Raw genomic sequence first — 20,433 nt, 5'->3', positions numbered from 1 at the left:
CATTTTTTAAATATTAGAAAATTAATACTGTCAGCTATATTTTTATAAATTATTAAAAAATGGTATTAAATCTATATGAATTTCATAACACCATATAGACATATATTGCTAAGGATTGAAAATCATAAACAAAGATTCTCATAAATAGTTCACACTGTAACCAAAAAATCTAAAACATATATAAACACAATTTTTTTTTACATATATTTTAAGTTCGAATTTGGATGAAATTATATATTAAAATTTAAAACCAAGAATAAAATTTTTAGTTATTTTGTTGTAATTAAAAAAATTATTTGGGGGTACTTGAAACTTTAGTGTATATTATTATATTTTTTACTTTATACATACAATGACATTTTTAGATGTATTTTTTTGTTTGCTAAAATTAATTTAACCTACTGTAATAATGTACACCTAGCACTAGTGCCTCATAGTAAAATAAATTACTTAAATCATAATAATGAAGTAGTACAATTTGTATTCTCAGACATAAAAAAACACATGATTATTGCACCTAACAATGCATTCATCGCTGCCCTCAGAATCCAAAAGTTCTGTTGGATATTATATCCTCATCGCCCCATTACACCCTATAACTACACCATTGACAATTATCCTTAGATACTAAAATAAAATTATAAATTTATCTCAGAAAGTCGTGACTGAACTTGTTTACATTTGTATTTGTATATCCATAATATGTATACATTAAATTAGGATATCCTTACACATTATACATATATATACTCATACTCCTAACGCATGAGGGTATAGGTAGTAGGTACCTACATAACATAGATATATGCTGCAGCGTATACGATACACATATCGATTTATTCAATTTTTTTGTATGGTGTTGCTTTGTATATGTGTAGTGTGTACCTATACATAGTACCTATAATTGTATAAATATGTAATGTACATATAGATGTCTAGATATGTCACCTTCAATAATTTGTTCTCCATAGATCATATTCCTCAATTATATAATTATCGACATAAATTAGGTACAATACAAGGAAATCACGAACGACGAACATAAATAAAAAATAATTTAAATAGCCGTGTTGGCTTATACTAATAATATGTGATTACTGATTCTAATCTATTGAAAAATTGTAAAGACTAGATTGTATAGGTATACCTATTAAATATCTATACCTATTATTATTAAAATATAAAATCATTTTTAAGTAACGTTTATTTTTCAATCATGAAAAACTGATTTAAAACGAGGCTCCTTTTGTTTTGTTATATTTTTGGGACTATGCACAGAGAACTATAGAAAGACTTTAAAAATTGTATTAGTATTTAATATTTTACAGTTTTTTGTTAAATTTCTGATTTCTTTAAACGTAATAAAAAACCCACGACAACACTGTCAAAAAATGCTAAAGATAACATCAAATGTGAATTTTACAGCTCAACTTCTCATCCCATCTTTTTTAAATAGGTACCCTTACATTTTTCGGGGATATTAAGACAAGACATCAAGACGTCCCCTGCTATAATATTGATAATAGATTGTTGAATAATATATCCCATAGTAAGTTGTAGACAATGACCCCCACTGTTTATGAAGGAGTTCGTGTTTATATTCTCCTTGAATCAATAATGTTATCACTTCCTTATCAAGTAAATTAAAAAATTGACAAAAATTAAAATAATATTATTATTTAATATTGACAATGTTTGATAATATTTTAATTTAATAATTTATTAGGTCAGGAGTTGATATTATTACCAAATACTATTCATTTTTAGTATTTGCTATTACTTAGTAGTAAAATAAAAATATAAATTATATTTCAAACTGTTATTTAATATATAACATTATTATACAATTAATTAGAAAATTATGACTCTAAAAACGGTAGTTGTCACTGGTTTTGGACTTTTCCAAGACTATACAGTGAATGCAAGTTGGGAGGTAGCTCAAGTATTACCGGAAACGGGCATTGCTGAAGAATTAAACATAAATTTGGTCACAATCAATATTCCTGTATCTTACAAAGATGTTGATCAGATTGTGCCGACACTCTGGGTTCAACATGAACCTGCAGTAAGTTTTCAATCTAAGAAATATAATAGGTTATTAGTATAAATTTAGAATCTAATATATCAATTTTAGCTAATGGTTCATTTGGGTGTATCGCACTCGGCTAAAATGTTGACTGTTGAGTTGGTCGCTAATGGGCATGGTTATTGTAGTATGGATATTCACGGGAACGGTCCTGATGATAAGTGTTTAATTAATAATGTAATTGCAACTGGCTTGAAAATGGAATGCACTGATGAATTAGATATATGCACGTCTCGAGATGCAGGAAGGTATTTATGGGCCAAGAGCATTTATAGTTTTTCTTAATTTTCATTTATAGGTGCCTATTGTTATTGTTATTGATTATATACTATTTATAATCAATGCTATTATAATATGTATTATACAGGTATTTGTGCGAGTACATTTATTATAAGTCACTATGTATTAATAAAGATCAGACTATATTTATTCATGTGCCACAATTGGACCAAGATAATACAGCTCAGAAACTAGCTGAAAAACTTAAATGTGTTATTAAAAAATTATTGGAACAAGTTACAATATGATTTGATAAAATATTCCTACTTTTAAGTAATATGATATTTATAAGGTATATATTTATAATACATTCATACAATTTGTGGTAATTTTTTCCGTATTATAGTAATTATTTTTACCTATGTTGTTTATCTTGATATTTTTTTACATTTTTAATCTTGTGACTATTAATACAAATTTTGAGACAATCATTTCAATAAGTGGCTGTATATGGTGATTATATGAAGTATGAATTCTATAGTGGTATTAAATTAAGTTATTTGTAAGCATTCAAATATTTAATCTAATATATAAACATTAGAATGATATATAACTCTTTACAAATGATTAATCAGTATAGGTGCTTACTGCTTATCTATATGATTATTAATGTACATATGTCTTTTATGTAATTAAAGAACAAATTATTAATTTTAATTTTTGTTTATTTATACTTATTAGTGCATTTAGGGGCAACTCGCCGATAAGCATTACTACTAGTTATCCTAGTATATAGCCAGAGAAAAATAATTTAATTTAAAAAATAAATCTATCAAAAAATTTGAGTTGATTTTATTTTTATTTTGTTTTATTATATGATCTTTACAAATACAAGTTAGATATTGAAAAAATATTATATATTTTGTTTGGTTATTATGATAGGTCAGAAACAAAATATGTTACTATCTATTGATCAAATATACTAATATATTTTTTAATCTATATTAAATGCTATTACAAACTACAGTACAATTATTGATTTTAATTAACTTGCATTGAATTAATAAAATAAAGATATATAAAAAACAAAAGTCATTCTAGTAAGAAGGGAGAGGTCTCTAGTTGTCTAGTACTGCCAATATTAAATTAATTTAGGTATTTTAATGTTTTGTGCCTCTTAAAAATTACGCAAAAATACTCAAAAAACTACCTTATTAAAATGTACTATTTGTGCATACAGATAACATAATTTAATTCTGTATAAAATTACTTAGTACTTATAAATATAACTTTAAATATTTTATGTAAACTTCAAAAATTAATTGATAAAAGAGAATACCTACCTAATCTTTCTACTTCAAAATATAATAGTTCATAGATATTTCATTTTTTTTTAATGCTCCCAAATAAATACTTGTCGAACAATGATTATTTTTTGATAAACTAGGTAAGTTATTGAGTCCAATATTTAGTAATATTTACCATTTTTCTTTCACAAATCCCCACAACTGACATAAATAGAAAATATAACAAATTTATATAAAATATTAAACTATCTAATTAAGTATTTAAATTTCAATAGTAGATTACCCATAATATGCAATTCAATACTACATGTTCTTATAGAATATCTTCTTGATTTACTATAATATATACTTTATAATTTTCGTCTGTTGCGACTTGTATTGCCGTGGTTATTGGTTACAATAATTATACGTAAAATTGTACAAATCTACAATAGTACAGAAAAAAAGGTCAAGAAGGGATGATAATACCATATTATCATATAATAATTCATCAATACGACAATACATACCTATTTATTATATAGGTAGCAGGTAGGTCGTAGGTAGTAGGTACCTAGGTTAGGTTAGGCCTCAACAATTATAGTATGAAAAAATCCTTATAATATATAAAATACATAGGTACACCAAACGTTTCACAAATATTATTCTGGACGAAATTATGGAAAATAATGTATAATGGCATAATGTATAATATATTGATGGTAGTTGGTTTTAATTTTTAGTATTGTATTTTCTTACGAATTTTTTCAGATGATTAAAGAACTAAAAATGGTGTGTGCTGTATAACTAAATATATATCAATTAATCACTGAATACAGTATGTAGTCTGTACTGAAAACATTTGTTAAATTTCTCTGTGGTTTTTCAGCACACAAATCAACGACGTCGAGGGTGGTTTATAGTAGCAAATTTGATCTAGTTTATATTTTATAACTTTTGCTTATATGCTGTATATATTATGCGAGTATATTACGACAATTCAGTGAAATGTTTAACAAGTTTTATTTTTGTTGGGATAATCTTAAAAAATATCTTAAATTTTTCTACACTGAATTAAAGTAGTAACATTCCGTGCGAATCCTTCTTATGTCAGCTATGGTATCATGTAATTACTATGCAATATTTCTGGAAAAAAATTATTTCAAAATACCGTAATACTGTATTACAAATAGAAAAATAAATTACTTGTAGAGAATTGCTATCTGTAGAATAGGGATAAGTTCACTTAAAATAACTTTTTAGGAGAGACAAAACATGTATCTAATGGACATATTATTATCCTTTTTATTGTAAACTGTTATCTCCTAGTGCTATTTCTAAATGTTCGGACAGTCGAATTTGTCTCTTCTCTGCAGTAAACTATGTGTTTACGTGTGCTAAATGAAAAATGGTGATAAATTCAAAATTAATGAAATGGACTTACACCCATTTCTGCAGTTAGGGATGCACTTAATATAAATGAATTATTAAATATCCTTATAAATAGTGGTTGACACACGGTCTCCTCTAACAGAATCGTTTTTCGTATGCAATGATTTATTTTGAATTAAAATTTAACACGTCCATTACAGAAACTTATTCAATGATGAGGTACATATTATAAACTGCCTTCAAATCATTCATAATTTATTAATTTTTATCATATAATTATTTTTCAACTCTTACTACTTTTGTTCCCAACAATTCAGCTGTATATTATTAATAGCCTATTCTAAAAACTTCATCATACTTCTAAAGTTCTGATTAAGCCAACAACACTCAAAAAGAGTTTCAAAACTTAAGTTTAATCAAATTTTAATTTTCTATACTTACAACACCGAGTTTACCGAGTAAAAACTATACCCATTATTAAGTAGGCACGTAAAGATATACATATGTGTTATTTTGTGTGTGTGTGTGTGTGTGTGTGTGTGTCTGACTTCTTCTTTAAAACAGTAAAAAATCTTTAATTTTGCAGTTTCCTTTACCAAAGTGGATCTTTTGGATCATTATAATAGGATCAAAAGTGAAAAATCTCTAGTACTTTTCATAATAATAGGGTAAAACTATTAAACAATAAAAAATTTTTTGTTGTAATTTTTAATTCAAAAATTAATAGTCGTAGAGACTATTGAAGTTTTACCATTCCAAATATATTTTATAAAAGCATTTTCTAGACACGACTGACGTAATTCGTCAAAATCCCAACCATTTGTACATTTTTTAATAAATATAATTTAAAATTCAAACAATTTTTAGTTTTAATACTAGAGGCTTGAAAATTTAATTCAAGTTTTCATCATACTTGTCATTACTGAAATTAAAAAAAATGTATTCTATAAAGCTACATTAAATTTTTTTGAGCATTAAATGTTCAAATATTTACGAAATTAATTACTCAATACAGCGTTTTTCATCAAATGATTTTTATTTTTTTCAAACAATATTGATCGTTCTGAGTACGACTATAGTGACTACGAACAGAAACTAGTGAAACTCGTCGCCATAACGTTTGGGTATACTATTATTTTCTATACAATGACATTTTCAAAACATGTACCGATACTACATATATTAGCTTATTATACCACCAATCCAATCATAGGCTCATAGTATTCTATACATTTCTAGAGTACCTATATGTAGGTACGTCGGTATTGACTTATATGTTTATTGTTTTTAGCATTAATCTATGATATAAAAATGTTATAATAATTAATAACATAGGTTAATGTTTGTGGTATTTTTGGCATAATAATTTTACCTACTGTATTACTAATTGGAAAATAAATTATGAAATATCTTTAGGAATAGTGATTGACTCATCTTATCCGATCAGAAACGTTTATTGTATAATATATGCAGCAATTTATCATTGAATTCAAATTTAACATATAAATAATTCATATATTATAATTACTAACTCAATGATGAGGTACAATCGAAACCACCTACTGTAAATATACAACTAACTACTAAGCAACTTTCTCATATTTTTTTTAAATTAATATATTTAATTCATAAAATAATAGAATTATTTTTTGTGTATCTATAAAAAAAAAAATGTTAAAATAATTTGTAAAATTGACAATTAATGTACCTATATATTAATCAAATAACTGAATTTTAAAATTATCGCTTTTCTTTTTTACCCACAGAAATATTAGATAAATAAAAATTTTTATATCTTTTAAATTGCGAAATATTTGAAATCCCTGAAATTGCTAGAAATATAATTGCTTATAATATTATATTTATCAGACTTATATAAGAAGGTATACAATATACAGAATACGGTATACGTTACGTAGAATACATATTTACCTATATATTAAACATTATTGTACCCACGTCGAAATGTTGGGTGATGAAATGTATTATTGTTTGAACGAATCATTTAAATAAATGGACCTTCATGTATATATTATGTATACTCACGGATTTCTTGAAACATTTTGTGTACTCAAATAAATGTACCTACAACCTATACGTAGAAATGTTTTAATAGTTCGTCACGCTAAAACCTAACTTTAAAAGTTTAACTTATTAATGTCACTATATCCAGTATTCATTAATTGGTTGCTTAACGACTCATAATATACTCCTCATCATATATTATTCTAAACAATTTTGAGAATATTGTGCGAATGAAAAATCGAAACATTTAAATTCTAAATTTCAGGGAATACTGTTATTGGAGTTTTGTATCGGAAATACACAATACTGGGAATGATATCCAATCATAATAAGCCCATATTGTTTCGTTGTTTAGTAATATAATGACAGGTTCTCGCATCTCTCCGATGCGTTGAATGTATATACACAGTGTGATTAGTGTTCACTGATCACGATTAACGAATTAAGGTAACACTAATTATTTGGGACAGCCAAACAGGTGATCTGTAATTTGATTCGTGGTATTTTTACTGCATAAATGTTATAATATTACCCTTTTTTGAAAAATTCAAATGGTTAACATTTTTTAATTGCATCTCTTACCCTTTTGGACTACGAATTTGAATATTTATTTTTCTACAACACCTTGGACGTATACCTATACAGTTTTTTTTCGATTTCAAACGGAACGATAAAATATTTAATGATTAGTTAGTAAAAATGCTTCGGCCTTTAATTTTCCACTTTGAGGGGCAGTTTCTGGTAAGAATTTAAGGGTGAAAAGTAAAAATTCACAGTAGCTGATGTTTAGTTTTCACAAAATAACCAGGAAAAACAAAAAAAATTAAAGAAAAATTGAAATTTTTATACGCAATGCCAGTATTTGACAAAATTAATTTTGTTTTTTTAATTTAACTCAAAAACCAATAACCGTAGATACCTGACATTTTCACTAAAATGTTTATATTAGAATTTTCTGTACACAACAATCAATTTTAAAAATATTTTGACTTCAATTTTAAGTTAAATTTTAGACAATATTAGCTATTTTATTGAAAAATAATGATTTTATGCTCAGAATTATTTTTTGTCCTATGTAATGAATTATAATTCAATTCAAATTTAATACATACATTTTTAAGGAACTAATTATTCTTCAATGCAGAGGGATAACCTCTTGGCACTGTACAGCAGAGTGGTTATCTACTTCTCCTTTTTTGATCTTAGTTCTTAAAAAATGTTGTTTGATAGTGGGTAAAAAATCATAAGAATCGATGCATTCATACAAAGTTACATACTACTCCGTTTGTACCACAAATTCTATGCGATAAAAAAAAATTTAATATATGTATAATAATAAAAACTCAAAGTTCCTCACTATTGTTCGTATTATTTATTATTATTTTTTATACCAAACCTCCGCATAATTTTGTATTATTTGTACTTTCAGATCCATATTATTTTTAACTTATACTTTGACATCACTCAATTAAATTTTTTCTTATAATTTATTTATTTTGAGCACCACTGAACAAGATCAAACATAGGAAAACTTTGAATTTTACAAAAATAAGTGTAGTAAAATTCATTAAAATAAAAACTGAATAAAGGTCATCCAGCTGAAATATTTAGGGTTACCTTACGTATTAAATCGCGAACACACTGAATTGATTTACTGATTGGCAACCAGTACAAACATTTCATAAAATGAAAAATTATTCTTAAATTAAATAACATTAAAAATAATAAAAATGTAGAATAATTCTTACGTATTGTTTATTATTTTATATACAGTAATCCACCAACTACCTGTCCCCTTTTTTCTTTGCATTTTAATAATATAATGCGTAATATTTAACATTCTAACACTTTCCACGTAATTCACCGAAACTAAATGTTCACAACCATTATTAAATTAATCATGTTATAAATTATAATACGTTATTGCAAGCAATATCAAAACGTTAAACAATATATCTGTGCGTCACATCCTACCGCACTTTAATTGATTTATTCAATTATAATATTATATTGTTATTAATATTGCGTTCCTATATATATTTATATATATATAGCTACACACAACGTTTCTGCAGCAATACCTATTACTGAACAATATACATAATACATATATCTATTTAGCTTTACCCGTATTATAATACACAATCTGATAATATAAACTTTGTTTCCTATACGCAGTTGACTCCCTTTAATGTAAGTGTAGGCTCAGTGGAGCCCACGTTATCGTTATGATAACTTCCTATGATCAATTAATCGGCTAGTAAACAGAAAGGGCGCGGTGGGTATTGGAGATATTCAGATATTTGATTACAAGATAAACTTATACTTTATACACACCTGTCAAATATATAATATATTTATACATATTAACACCAAATGCAGGTAAGTCATGCGAAATAATATAATTATTTGCCATGAATAAATGAATAATTTCCGAAAAGTCGAGTGAAACACGGCATATGTGGTGAGAATGACTCTAGTGCCGCCTATCCCTATAACATGGCGAGTTTATGGCGCGAGTGCCTATTATAAACGATGACACATTGTGTTGTGCAAACAAGTAACAGTGCCTTCTTGGACCTACATCTGTATACGGATAATATTTTAATTACGCATTCATAATATTTATATTTGATGTTGATAAATCGTCGATACATATTGTTCTTAAATGTATTATATATACCTACATATAGCTTTCCAGGGGGCGCGACGACCACGGCACAATACACCGGTGACACCGCTATATACCGTGGCAAGCCTAATGTTTTAAACCATGCCGAAAAAGGTGTGGTCCCGTTTTGCGAAAAAGAAGAGAAAAAAAGTAAAATAAAAACCTATTGAAAAATATTGATTCCGGCGCCCGCGAGAGAGAGATACTGCGGCCTTGGCCGGCGTGTCTCTTTGGCGCGCGCACGCGAGACCTCACGCCGGCCGATATATAATAATGTATAATAAAGTCTATATAGATATAACGTTTTCGCACCAAGCTATCAGTGGGTCGACAAAACCAATACGCAAAGTTCATCTGTCCGGAAATCGGCCAAGTTCATTACAAAAATATACCGGTAACGTGTCGTATATATGCAAATACTGCAGTCGCAGTTCATTACATATATAATATTGTATAACACAACGTTTATGTGTGCGTGTATTAATTATCGTAATAATAGAAAATTGTAGGTAGCGCGGGGGCGTTGATCTGGTCAAATCTTTGAGGAGGGGTTCGGTCGTTTCAAAAATCACGATAAAGGCGTGGGTGTATTTTTCGGGAGGCCTTTGGAAATATTCGAGAGGCCAAGCCCTTGTCCGCGATTTCCGCCCTCCGGTCACCGTCGCACGCGTTCAAGTGACATTATGTAGGTAGGTCGACACGACATGCGTGTACACCGCATCAAATCATATTTGTGTGTAACCATACAACGGTGTTGTGTCATCGGTTAGGCGCGGGCGGAGGATAAAAAATAAATACGTTTCGAGCAAACCGTATTATATAGTCGCACATGATGCATCCATTGTAAAACCCTGTCAAGGCTATACGCGGACTGTTGTGGGTGTGTGCAGTATATCTACACATGTATAAATATAGCCACATATAGGTATATACAGCGTGTAATAATATGTTGTGGCATTGACGATAACCGTCACGCACGCACACGGTGTATATATAATACGACATGTATATATGTGCATTATAATATACGTACGTAATAATAATATATATATATATACAAACGCTAAAATAAAACCGAGACGAACTAGGTTAATCAATAGGCGCGCGCGCGCCGTGCGGTGACATCGGGACGACGGCAGCCATCGATGGTCGCACGGCGCGGTCCATCGATGGTTGTGCGACCCGCACATCGATAGTGGCGCTTGACGCCGTGGTTGCGGGGTCGAACACGCTCACGGCGGCAACGCCAGCGCGCTTGACGCCGCCGCCGCCGCGCTAAAAATATACAATCGCGGCTCGGACGAGGCGTTTCGGTACCGCGCGCGCACATCGATCATTTGCCGCCGCCGCCGCCGCGCTACCGTTTTCGCCGTCGACGGCGCGGCCGCCGCTTGCAGTGCGACGACGAGTTGTGTGCATAATAATAATAATAATAATAATAGTAATCATATCTATAGCCGGCGAAAGAGAATCTCTCGATTGGCACCGCGGAAGAAACGAGCCGATAGGTACGAGAAGACCCGCTGCGTCGGCTGGTCGACACACACATACACGTTAATACGCCGACGAACGGACATCGTAGCGCCGGACGGGCGATTGGCGACGGTGCAACAGGAGACGACGGCGGCGGGAAACGGACATGTTATGCGGCCCGGTAGTCGGGTCGGCGATGCAGCAGGCGAGTGTTCGTCGTCTTCGTCGTTAATAACGTCATGTACGCGTCATCGTCTGCCGACAAGTACGGCTCCGGCAGGACCTCGACTGCCAAGACGTACCATCACCATCACCTCCATCACCTGCACCACCACCACGTCGGCACGTCGTCGTCGTCGTCTTCGTCGTCGTACGCGTTGTCGTCCGAGCTGAGCGCCGACCGGCGGTCCAGGGCATACAGCAGCGCGCCGAGACAGGTGACGCCGGTCAGGTCCACCGCGGCCTCGTCGTCCCGGTTGACGGACATAAACGGCAACATCCGGTCACTGAGCCTGAGCAAGAGCCTGTCGCCGGGGTCGTCGTATTCTGCGACCAGCGGTGGCGGATCGGCGACACTAGGTTCTGCTCGCGGAGAAATCGGCGGAAAGACCGCTGGTGCAGCCACACTGCTGCAGCTAGGCAACGACAATAAACGGTATGACGCAACGAAAAAACGTTTGGACGCGTTCTACAACAACAGATCGCCGTCGTCGTTGCTGAACAAGTCGTACAATTACAAAGCTGGCAACTTGTCGTACTTCGAAAAGTACAACAAACAGCAGCAGCAAGACTCTCCTCCGCCCAGCGAACCATTACAGCAATCCAGATATGTCAACATGAATAGGACAAATTACGGTTCCATCACGGACAACGGAGCACTGCACCCGGAGTCGTCGTCGTCCGCGTACAGGTCGGTGTCCGATTCGAAAAAGGGGGTGGTCGGCATCCGGAACATAGGAAACACGTGCTACATGAACTCTGTGCTGCAGTGCCTAAGCAACACCAAGAGCCTGACGGACAGCGTACTGGCCGACGTGGACGGGGCCGACGGCAAGCTGATCCGGGTGTACCGGGATCTCTTATCCCGAATTTGGACCTCCGCCGACAGCCATCCGGTGGACACTACTGCGTTCAAGTCGGCTTTCCAGCGGCTGTCCCCGCGGTTCGCCGGCTACGAGCAGCAAGACGCTCAGGAGTTCCTGCGACTGTTGCTCGACCGACTGCACATGGACGTTAACAGGGTGAAGGTCAAGCCCCGGGCCATGCCGGACGTGGACGAGACGCTTAAGGACAATGCGCTGGCCGCCGAGTTCTGGCAGAGGTACCTGGTCACGGACAACAGTACCGTGGTCGACCTGTTTGCTGGCCAGCTCAAGTCCACACTCGAGTGTTCCTCGTGTGGCCACAAGAGTATTACGTTCGAGGTATATGAGTTATATATGTATGGGCATTAAGTATTCTAAGGTTTTTGGCTGATGCGCACTATTATATTATTATATTATTTTATATTACGACTATAGTGTAGCTACGATGTAATTAAATTGTAAATTTAAAAAATATTGACCCCAATCCGAGTGCCCGAGATTAAAAATACGCTATATGCGCGTTCACATTCCTCTGGCAACCGGCCCGGGCCGCCGGCGCCAAGTTGCGTAACGCGTATAATACAGCAATTTTTTTTTAAACATTTTTCTTTCTTGATACTCTACAGCGTTGCCGGTGTAACTGAGAAGCCTTAACCTCCTCCACCCACACTCCCGAAAGGTATTTCTAGTCCACCCTGCCGCAAAAAGAATGTCTTATACAAAAATCTGTATCCTGGGTGAATTCATACTAAAAACCGTTGTTCCATGTTTACCGTACAGGTGTTTTGGGATGTGTCGCTGCCACTGCCGTCCAGCGGATCGGCTAACGTAGTGTCCATTAACGACCTGCTGCACAATTTCACGCAGGAAGAGGTGTTGGACTTCCGCGAACGGCCTCGATGCAGCGTCTGCAAGGTGGACAGGAAGATGTTCAAGTCGTACCGGTTCCAACGGTTGCCCAGGTACCTAGTGCTGCACCTCAAGCGTTTCCAAGGCACGCATTCGTACAAGAAGATCACGTCGCTGGTGGCGTTCCCGTCAGTGTCCCTGGACATGAGTCCGTACGTGTCCGGCACGGCCCGGAGCATACAGCCGCACGCTTGCAAGTACAACCTGTACGCGGTGTCCAACCACACGGGCACGCCGATCGCCGGGCATTATACCGCCATGTGCAAGCACCCAGTCACCGGCGACTGGAACTTCTTCAACGACAGTTCCGTCTCACGGATCACGTCGTCCGCGAAACTCATAAGCAACGAGGCGTATATACTGTTTTACGAAGCCGCGAATTATTAATTAGCCGATGAAATCAGGTTTACAAATTGTTATTTTTATTTAATTTTTTTGATATCCGTCCATAGATCGAGGCTTGACATGGAAACTATACATACATATATATATATATTATGTGTACCTAGTACCTACCAATCTATATCATATTATGTTATGGTAACTGCTGTCGCGTACGACGTTTCAACTTTGTACGAAATATTGCAATACTTCTACAGTCTACACCAGGGGTAGCGACCCTATAGCACCTTTTGCCAAATTTCAATGCGTTCAGAACTAATTAAAATATTTTTTTGACATATTTCATAACATTTTGTCTGATATTTCATAAATTAAAAGTTAACGAATAAACGTTTGATAAAATGTGTATAGTAATTATTGCTTACCTTTTTTTATTTTTATGTAAAAATGCCTTTTTCGTGGGAGTGGGCAAGCAATTAAACTAAAAATTGTTTTTTAATTTTGGCACTTGACCCGAAATAGGCTGGCCACCCCTGGTCTACTCTATACACTTGCAATCCGCATGTGTATATATATATATGCGTTATATTATAGAGTATAATAGTATAAAATTATTTTTTACCAACGTGTAGTTGGTAGCAGCAGTACTTATCAAGTGCACGACTTCCTAGTCAAATATCTCGAGGAATAAGGTGGGAATGGGACACACGAGTGGGGAAAGGTTTACCAAGGTTTTATTTTAATAGATAACTATGTATATATAGACATAGCTAATAGCAATATAGGTAAAATAGGTGTACCTACAGTGTACAACACACGTTTCATTGTCACGTTAGACTATAAATTAAAGTCTAACGTGATACATTATAATGTATTATATTATTGTACATTGGTATTTAGTATATTATAATGTAATACATATACATTTTCGAGTACATACCTATTACATAATAAGTACCTAAATAACTAATGTAGGTATTATATAACCAGGGTAAGGTCAAGATAAATTATGTGACATTTATGTTCTGCAAAACCACTAATTTCGGTTGAGTATAGTGTTCATTGGTGCAAATATAGGATCGAATTTCTAATAAAATGTACACAAACAATTTCTTATCAATTCCTTAAAACTGTAAATTATTATTAATTTGTAATGGTTGAAGAGGGGAGGGTGGCAGCTCCCTTCGTTGAGCCAGTAATATTGTTACGTTATTGTATAAGAGTTGTTATAATACTCGTACGATTCATGAGCTCAGTTAGTAAGTTATGTACTAATTAAATTGAATAATATAATTTAGTTAACATTGGTAAAACGATGGTTTAAAAAACAATAATTTTTGATCAGCGGTTGATTGATAAGTATGATAGGTACTGTATGATATTCTAATATATCACATTAATAATAGTCAAAATTGAATTTCTGAACGGTGAAACTTAAGAAAATAAAATTGTGAACCAAACACTTGCATCTTTACAAGTTGATCATTAAATTATTTTTTGTCTTAAAATTTATTTTCTAGTGACATTTGACTATAATTTTGTTTATATTATGCTGATGTTATTTTAACAGCTTCAAAAGTTATATTTCTTTTACTTAAGATTCTACTCTTAGAAATCTTTTACTATACCTACATTCTAACAAGCTTGAGATTTGATACTATTTCATAATATGTTCAGCAAATATTTATTTTTCTTCTTCTTCACTTATACCCTTTAAAAAAGCCGATTAAATAGTAAAAGATGAATAGTAATATGTGACTACTTTTAAAAACAGTTTTTTTATTTTTACTCATAACTTTGTATTTAATTTTTTCCTGTGTACTTATTTTTATATTAACAACAAATTAAATTTTGTTCTGCTTGGATAAAATGATTAATATATTGGCAACTTATAAGAGATAACTGTTAAACTAGGGTTACCTTAGTTAATAAGAATACAAAATGTATAAATATAAATACATAATATTATATTGACAGTTTAATTTATACAATTTTATCAAAAGTTAACTTTGTTTTGCACTAATTAAAAGTTTTTCCTACAATTTATGTAAAAAGTTAAAATTATTAATGGAGACTTACTACTTTTATCATATTAGTGTCTATAATTGTGTACATATGATTTATAAACATTTGTTATTTTTCTTGTTCCTTAGTAACTTATTAAAACAGATTATTATTGTTGATTGTTGATTATTATATTTTATTTATTTATTTATGGAACAAATAAATTATATTTTTAGTCAATTGTGGCTAAAACCTGAATTATAAATGAGCATACAAATTATTAAGTGTAAAAAAATTATATTATTACCATACTCAGTTAACAATAATAATATAGTATTATAAAAGTGCATTTTGATACAATGACAGTAATACATTGTAACTAAAATTTATCAAAAATCATATTTTGGTATAAAATTATTGTTAATTTCCTTGGGCATATTTGTTTGATTATATTTATTGGTTACAAATTGAAATTATTTTCTAATTGTATCAAACATATCTAATTTATGAATGTGGTTAAATGTATCGCATAGTTGTAAATAGGTCCATGAAAAATGCTAAAAAATATGTAAGAACCGTCATTAGAGTATGGTAAATATTTTTTTTATGAAAATTATCATGTTATTATAACATTCATTTTTATTTAAATAAATATAAATCAAAATAAATTTAGACTAAATAAAAAATATATATTTGACATTTTGCTACATAATATATAAAATACAAAACTTTATAAGCTAATTTGATGTTAATACCCCAATACAATATTCATAAATTAATCATTATTCATTATGTTATAGCTTATAATTTACAATGCTGTGTTCATTAATGAATTTTACATAAGGTCATGCTGAGCATATTTTGTTGTCATAGGAACGATTGTGAGTTTGGGATCCATAGCAAGAGGTTTTCGCAATTCTATAGCAGCATGGGTTAATTGTAGTGCACAATCTGGATGAGTACCACCCGGTAAATTGCTGCATTCTAGTTCCAATAACTCAGCAATACTGGTTAATAATTCATTGAAGCTGTAAGCGATTGCGGCTTTCCGAATTCGATTTAATTCCTAAACAAAATTTGTTGAAAACAAATAAAATGTATTTTAACTCTAACTTTTGAATTACCTTATAAAAGCTTGGAATTTTATCTGGCATCTTTCTTGCTTGTCTTAAAATTTTTTGAATGTCTGCTTGAAGACCATTTTCTTTGATCCACACCAATTGTGACTGGTTATAACTACGTTTATCAGGAGTCTTAATTGGTGTTTCATCGACATCTGTAATGTTAAGTAAAATATGAATTTTAATAATAATTAAATATTACATACGACAGTTTACCTGATTTATTTAATTCTGTTGGTGATAATGTAAGATTTCGAATATCGCCTAACCAAGGAATAGGATTTGTACCAGGTTCAAGAATAATTAACATTAAATTTGATTTTTTTTTATTGTCTGCCCAACTAACCAATAATCCATACCAATTAGAACTTAACTGACAAACAGCTGTCATGTTTTCTACCTATAAATGTTTTAATTTATTATTTTAAACTATTTAAAAAATAATAATATATACATTAACACAAAGTTTTTTTACTTTTAAAGCTCCGTGTAATAATACACAAAAAGATGGAGTTTTTGCAGATGCTTCATAAGTCTCCGAGCTCTCATCTATAATTGGTTGAGGTAAAACAAGATGACGGGATAAAGTTGCTGGGCATTCTACTTTCGAGGACTCTAGAAATCCAATTATACTTAGTTCACTTGAAATGCAACAAGTCATTATTTCGAAATCAGCAGCTTTTGTATAAGACTAAAATATTCAAAAAAATTAAAAATTAAATGGTAAATAAGAAATATTGTTATATTACCATAGGAGGGGGGGTCAGGAGAACATCTGACTTTAAATTACCACATCGTAATCCTGCGCAATAAGGTATATATGTTTCTTTAGCAATTTTTTCAAACACTTTTGCAACTGATGATGGAGTTAAAGGTGATTCAGGTGAAGTTATGTATCCAAGGCCATTTGGAAGTTTGTTTGAGTCATAATTATTTTTGTAAAGCGATGACACTTGATCCAGGGGAACAACTATTAATTTTCCAGGAAATATAAATGGAGTCATGTCTGGTTTTCGAATTCCTTCATAACAGTTACCATCAGTAATCATAATGACCTTAAAAAAATATTATTTAAATATTAATTATCATACACATTTGAACCTTATTAATCCAGACTAATTGGTGCTCTAGGTTGCATAGAAGTCTAGATTAAACAAAATAACTTATGAAATAAGCCGAGGTACATATTTAAACACTGTTCAATAATAAGAAAAAACATGTATTATGGATTTAAAAATAAAAAGGTTATAAAGTAAACTAGATAATATAATTCAACAAAGTATTAGACCATACACAATTCAAAATAACTAGAAATCTAGATTATTATTTTGATAATTTAGTGAATTTCGCTTGATGTGGACACCAGTTAATATGGACATCCCCGTGATATGGGCCAATGAGTTTGGCTCAATTTGTACACATTAAGAATCCACTTCACTAATAATATGTATTATTAAACGGCTGTCTGAATTAAACAGTCTGGACTAATAGGGTCCGGATTAATGAGATTCTACTGTATTTTCAATTATAATTTATGTCTTACTTGGCAGGTTACTGAGTTAGACCATTCACTTTGGACTAAATTATTAATAGTCTGTATTATAGGTGGATAACATGTGTTAGTTCTGAACTCCAACTGTGTGATTTTTGCTTTAATCAAGTCATAATCACGGGTAAATGGACACAGGACATCACAAGTGGATGAAAATGTAACCTGTAGCACAACAAATTAAGCAATAAGTAATATGATAGAAATAACTGTATTAAATATATATTAGATATAATTAGGAAAATAGTTTTACTTCCTAAATTTAAATAAAAACGTAAATTTATCATAAAGAAAATAGGTATTATTTCGATTTCTAGCTAAAGTCAATAAAATGTAAATGTGTCCAATTCAAGTTCATATTGTTCATAGGTACTGACTAATAAATCATACAATAAAGGTATAATATACTTAACAAATATGTTTGTAGTAATAAATATATCAGTCCATAATTTAAATACTATATCACATTATTAGTAAGGCAATTACTAATGGCATTATGTCAATAGTCATTTAAACAGCCTTTGGTAATATTTCAAATAAACATTATTGGTACATTTCACTATCCAAAATAAATACTCACAACAGCCACAAACTCTAGTCTGGAGTGTACAGCTAAATAATCCAAAAGAACATTGACACCGTGTGTAGCCAACTGCAGCAACGTGAAGGACTCTTTGGTATCTTTGATTTTAATGTCTCTGAGCATGGACACAGACAGATCGATGGCTATAACGGTGGACATCTTCTAGATTGATCACGGCCGCAGTTTTTACAGAATCATATCTAACTTAATCAATATTTCTAGGGTCGCACAAAACACACAATTTCGTTTGACAACAACAATGCATAACAAATAGTTATTTACTAACAAGGAAGTCTTACTACTTTACTTACAAAACGGCTATTATAATATGTTATATTAACAAAACCAAGGTGCTTAAACTACCTAAGTACCAACTACTTGTACTATAGACTATACCTAATAGGTAAAGTAGTTACTAGTTACAGTTACACACCTATTTAATATTATATATTAATTATTTATTTTATAGAAAATAAAAATATGGAATTAATTTCTTATCACGCGCAACACGCAAAATGTTATCGAGTTTTTTGTTATCACATTATCATTGGAAGTTCATTCAGTCTGTCTATCTGTCGTTTACAGTCTCGTCGGTTTGTGCTCGGGTTGGTTACACTGCTTAGTTTTGAAACGGCCACGACCGCGCGCACACCGCACCAACTACACTACGACTACACCGCCGCCGCACCGGTCATCGCCACCGGCTATAGCAACGCTCCCATGTCATTACCGTTACTACTTTTTTTTTTACCATGGTCCCTCACACCGACACGTTCTTTGGAACGTAAACAAAACTCAAACCAGTCCGAGACACAACTCGTTGTGCGGCTGTTGTGCTTTGCTGTGGTGCGTATCTCACGTGTGTGTCGCTCGAATTTTCTCTATTGGTCGATAGTTTTGTTTAGTTTTGTGTCGTCGGTTTTATTTTTAGTAAATAAATATGATTTTTGTAACAATCGTGGTTGATTTGTTGAGTTTTTCCATTTTCAAATGTTTAACCGCGCGTTTTTAAACTATACTCTGTTACCGTTTAATTGTCCACCTGCTCGTCGATCGGTGGGTATAATATAATATTCGGTTGATCTTGTTTTTTTTGTTTGTGTTTTCGACGGATCTTTAAATAATACGAATTGGAGCGACGTCTGAAGACAATTTTGAGACGGTGAGTTTCCAGTGTTTGCATTTTACATAATTAACTGATGTTTGGATTCATACGATTTAACCGAACATCTATCCTCACAAGTATTATACCTGGGTATATTTACTATTTGATTTTGACGTGAACCGCGTTTGTATCTACTACCTACCATCGGTCGACACTCGACTAGAAGATAATCACAATAATGAGAATTAAAGACTCATAATAAGTAATTACTCATTGGAGAATATGCTTAGTAGGAATTCGTCTCAAAACATTGATAATAATTACTTTCCGGTTCGTAGTTATTTTTATTTCATAATTGTAATTCATATTTGTTTTATAACTGTAGTTTTTGGAAAAGAATGGATCGTATATTTCGTATAAAACCAGAAAACATTAGAAAACATTCCTACTTATAACTTTTAAGTTGTACCTAAAAAATGAAGCGATTCTCTTAATAGATATAATATATCATAATGTATAGAATAACTGCGTAACACACGTTAATATATATATACAGAAAATGCAATTGATATTAGAAATTTGA

General features: G+C 32.0%; 4 protein-coding genes across 6 annotated transcripts in view; 3 read left to right on the top strand and 1 right to left on the bottom strand.

Moving 5' to 3' along the window:
• Positions 1 to 1,659: 1,659 nt before the first annotated feature.
• On the top strand, positions 1,660 to 3,022 carry LOC111037713 (pyroglutamyl-peptidase 1). The gene is made up of 3 exons (XM_022320436.1): positions 1,660 to 2,065; positions 2,135 to 2,334; positions 2,454 to 3,022. The coding sequence occupies exons 1-3, from the start codon at positions 1,862 to 1,864 to the stop codon at positions 2,611 to 2,613; spliced, it is 564 nt and encodes a 187-aa protein (XP_022176128.1). The 5' UTR covers positions 1,660 to 1,861; the 3' UTR covers positions 2,614 to 3,022.
• A 5,448-nt stretch (positions 3,023 to 8,470) lies between these two features.
• LOC111037697 (ubiquitin carboxyl-terminal hydrolase 2) lies at positions 8,471 to 15,669 on the top strand. The gene is made up of 2 exons (XM_022320404.1): positions 8,471 to 12,576; positions 13,018 to 15,669. The coding sequence occupies exons 1-2, from the start codon at positions 11,392 to 11,394 to the stop codon at positions 13,531 to 13,533; spliced, it is 1,701 nt and encodes a 566-aa protein (XP_022176096.1). The 5' UTR covers positions 8,471 to 11,391; the 3' UTR covers positions 13,534 to 15,669.
• A 491-nt stretch (positions 15,670 to 16,160) lies between these two features.
• Positions 16,161 to 19,241, bottom strand: LOC111037698 (integrator complex subunit 14). 2 transcript variants are annotated; one of them, XM_022320406.1, is made up of 8 exons: positions 19,057 to 19,241; positions 18,743 to 18,963; positions 18,157 to 18,327; positions 17,363 to 17,668; positions 17,089 to 17,304; positions 16,830 to 17,013; positions 16,617 to 16,768; positions 16,161 to 16,558 (listed from the first exon to the last, which is right to left on the bottom strand). In XM_022320406.1, exons 2-8 carry the CDS (start codon positions 18,902 to 18,904, stop codon positions 16,328 to 16,330), a joined length of 1,422 nt encoding a protein of 473 aa, XP_022176098.1. In that variant the 5' UTR covers positions 18,905 to 18,963; positions 19,057 to 19,241; the 3' UTR covers positions 16,161 to 16,327. The 2 variants fall into 2 exon arrangements, with proteins under 2 accessions (XP_022176098.1, XP_022176097.1); XM_022320405.1 differs by having other exon boundaries at positions 18,743 to 19,241.
• Positions 19,242 to 19,451: 210 nt separating this feature from the next.
• The window catches only part of LOC111037695 (semaphorin-1A-like), a 62,923-nt gene continuing 61,941 nt past the window's right edge, over positions 19,452 to 20,433 (top strand). Inside the window, exon 1 of one of the 2 annotated variants that reach the window (XM_022320402.1) lies at positions 19,452 to 19,907. The gene's annotated coding sequence lies outside the window, so the exon portion shown is untranslated. The remainder of the gene's footprint in view (positions 19,908 to 20,433) is intronic. The other variant, XM_022320401.1, reaches the window with a different exon arrangement.

Source organism: Myzus persicae, unplaced genomic scaffold (assembly GCF_001856785.1).
Source record: "Myzus persicae strain clone G006 unplaced genomic scaffold, MPER_G0061.0, whole genome shotgun sequence".
In the NCBI taxonomy this organism is placed as follows: Eukaryota; Metazoa; Arthropoda; class Insecta; order Hemiptera; family Aphididae; genus Myzus; species Myzus persicae.
The sequence above is the reverse complement of the archived record's forward strand: the minus strand, read 5'-3'. Positions and strand labels throughout refer to the sequence as shown.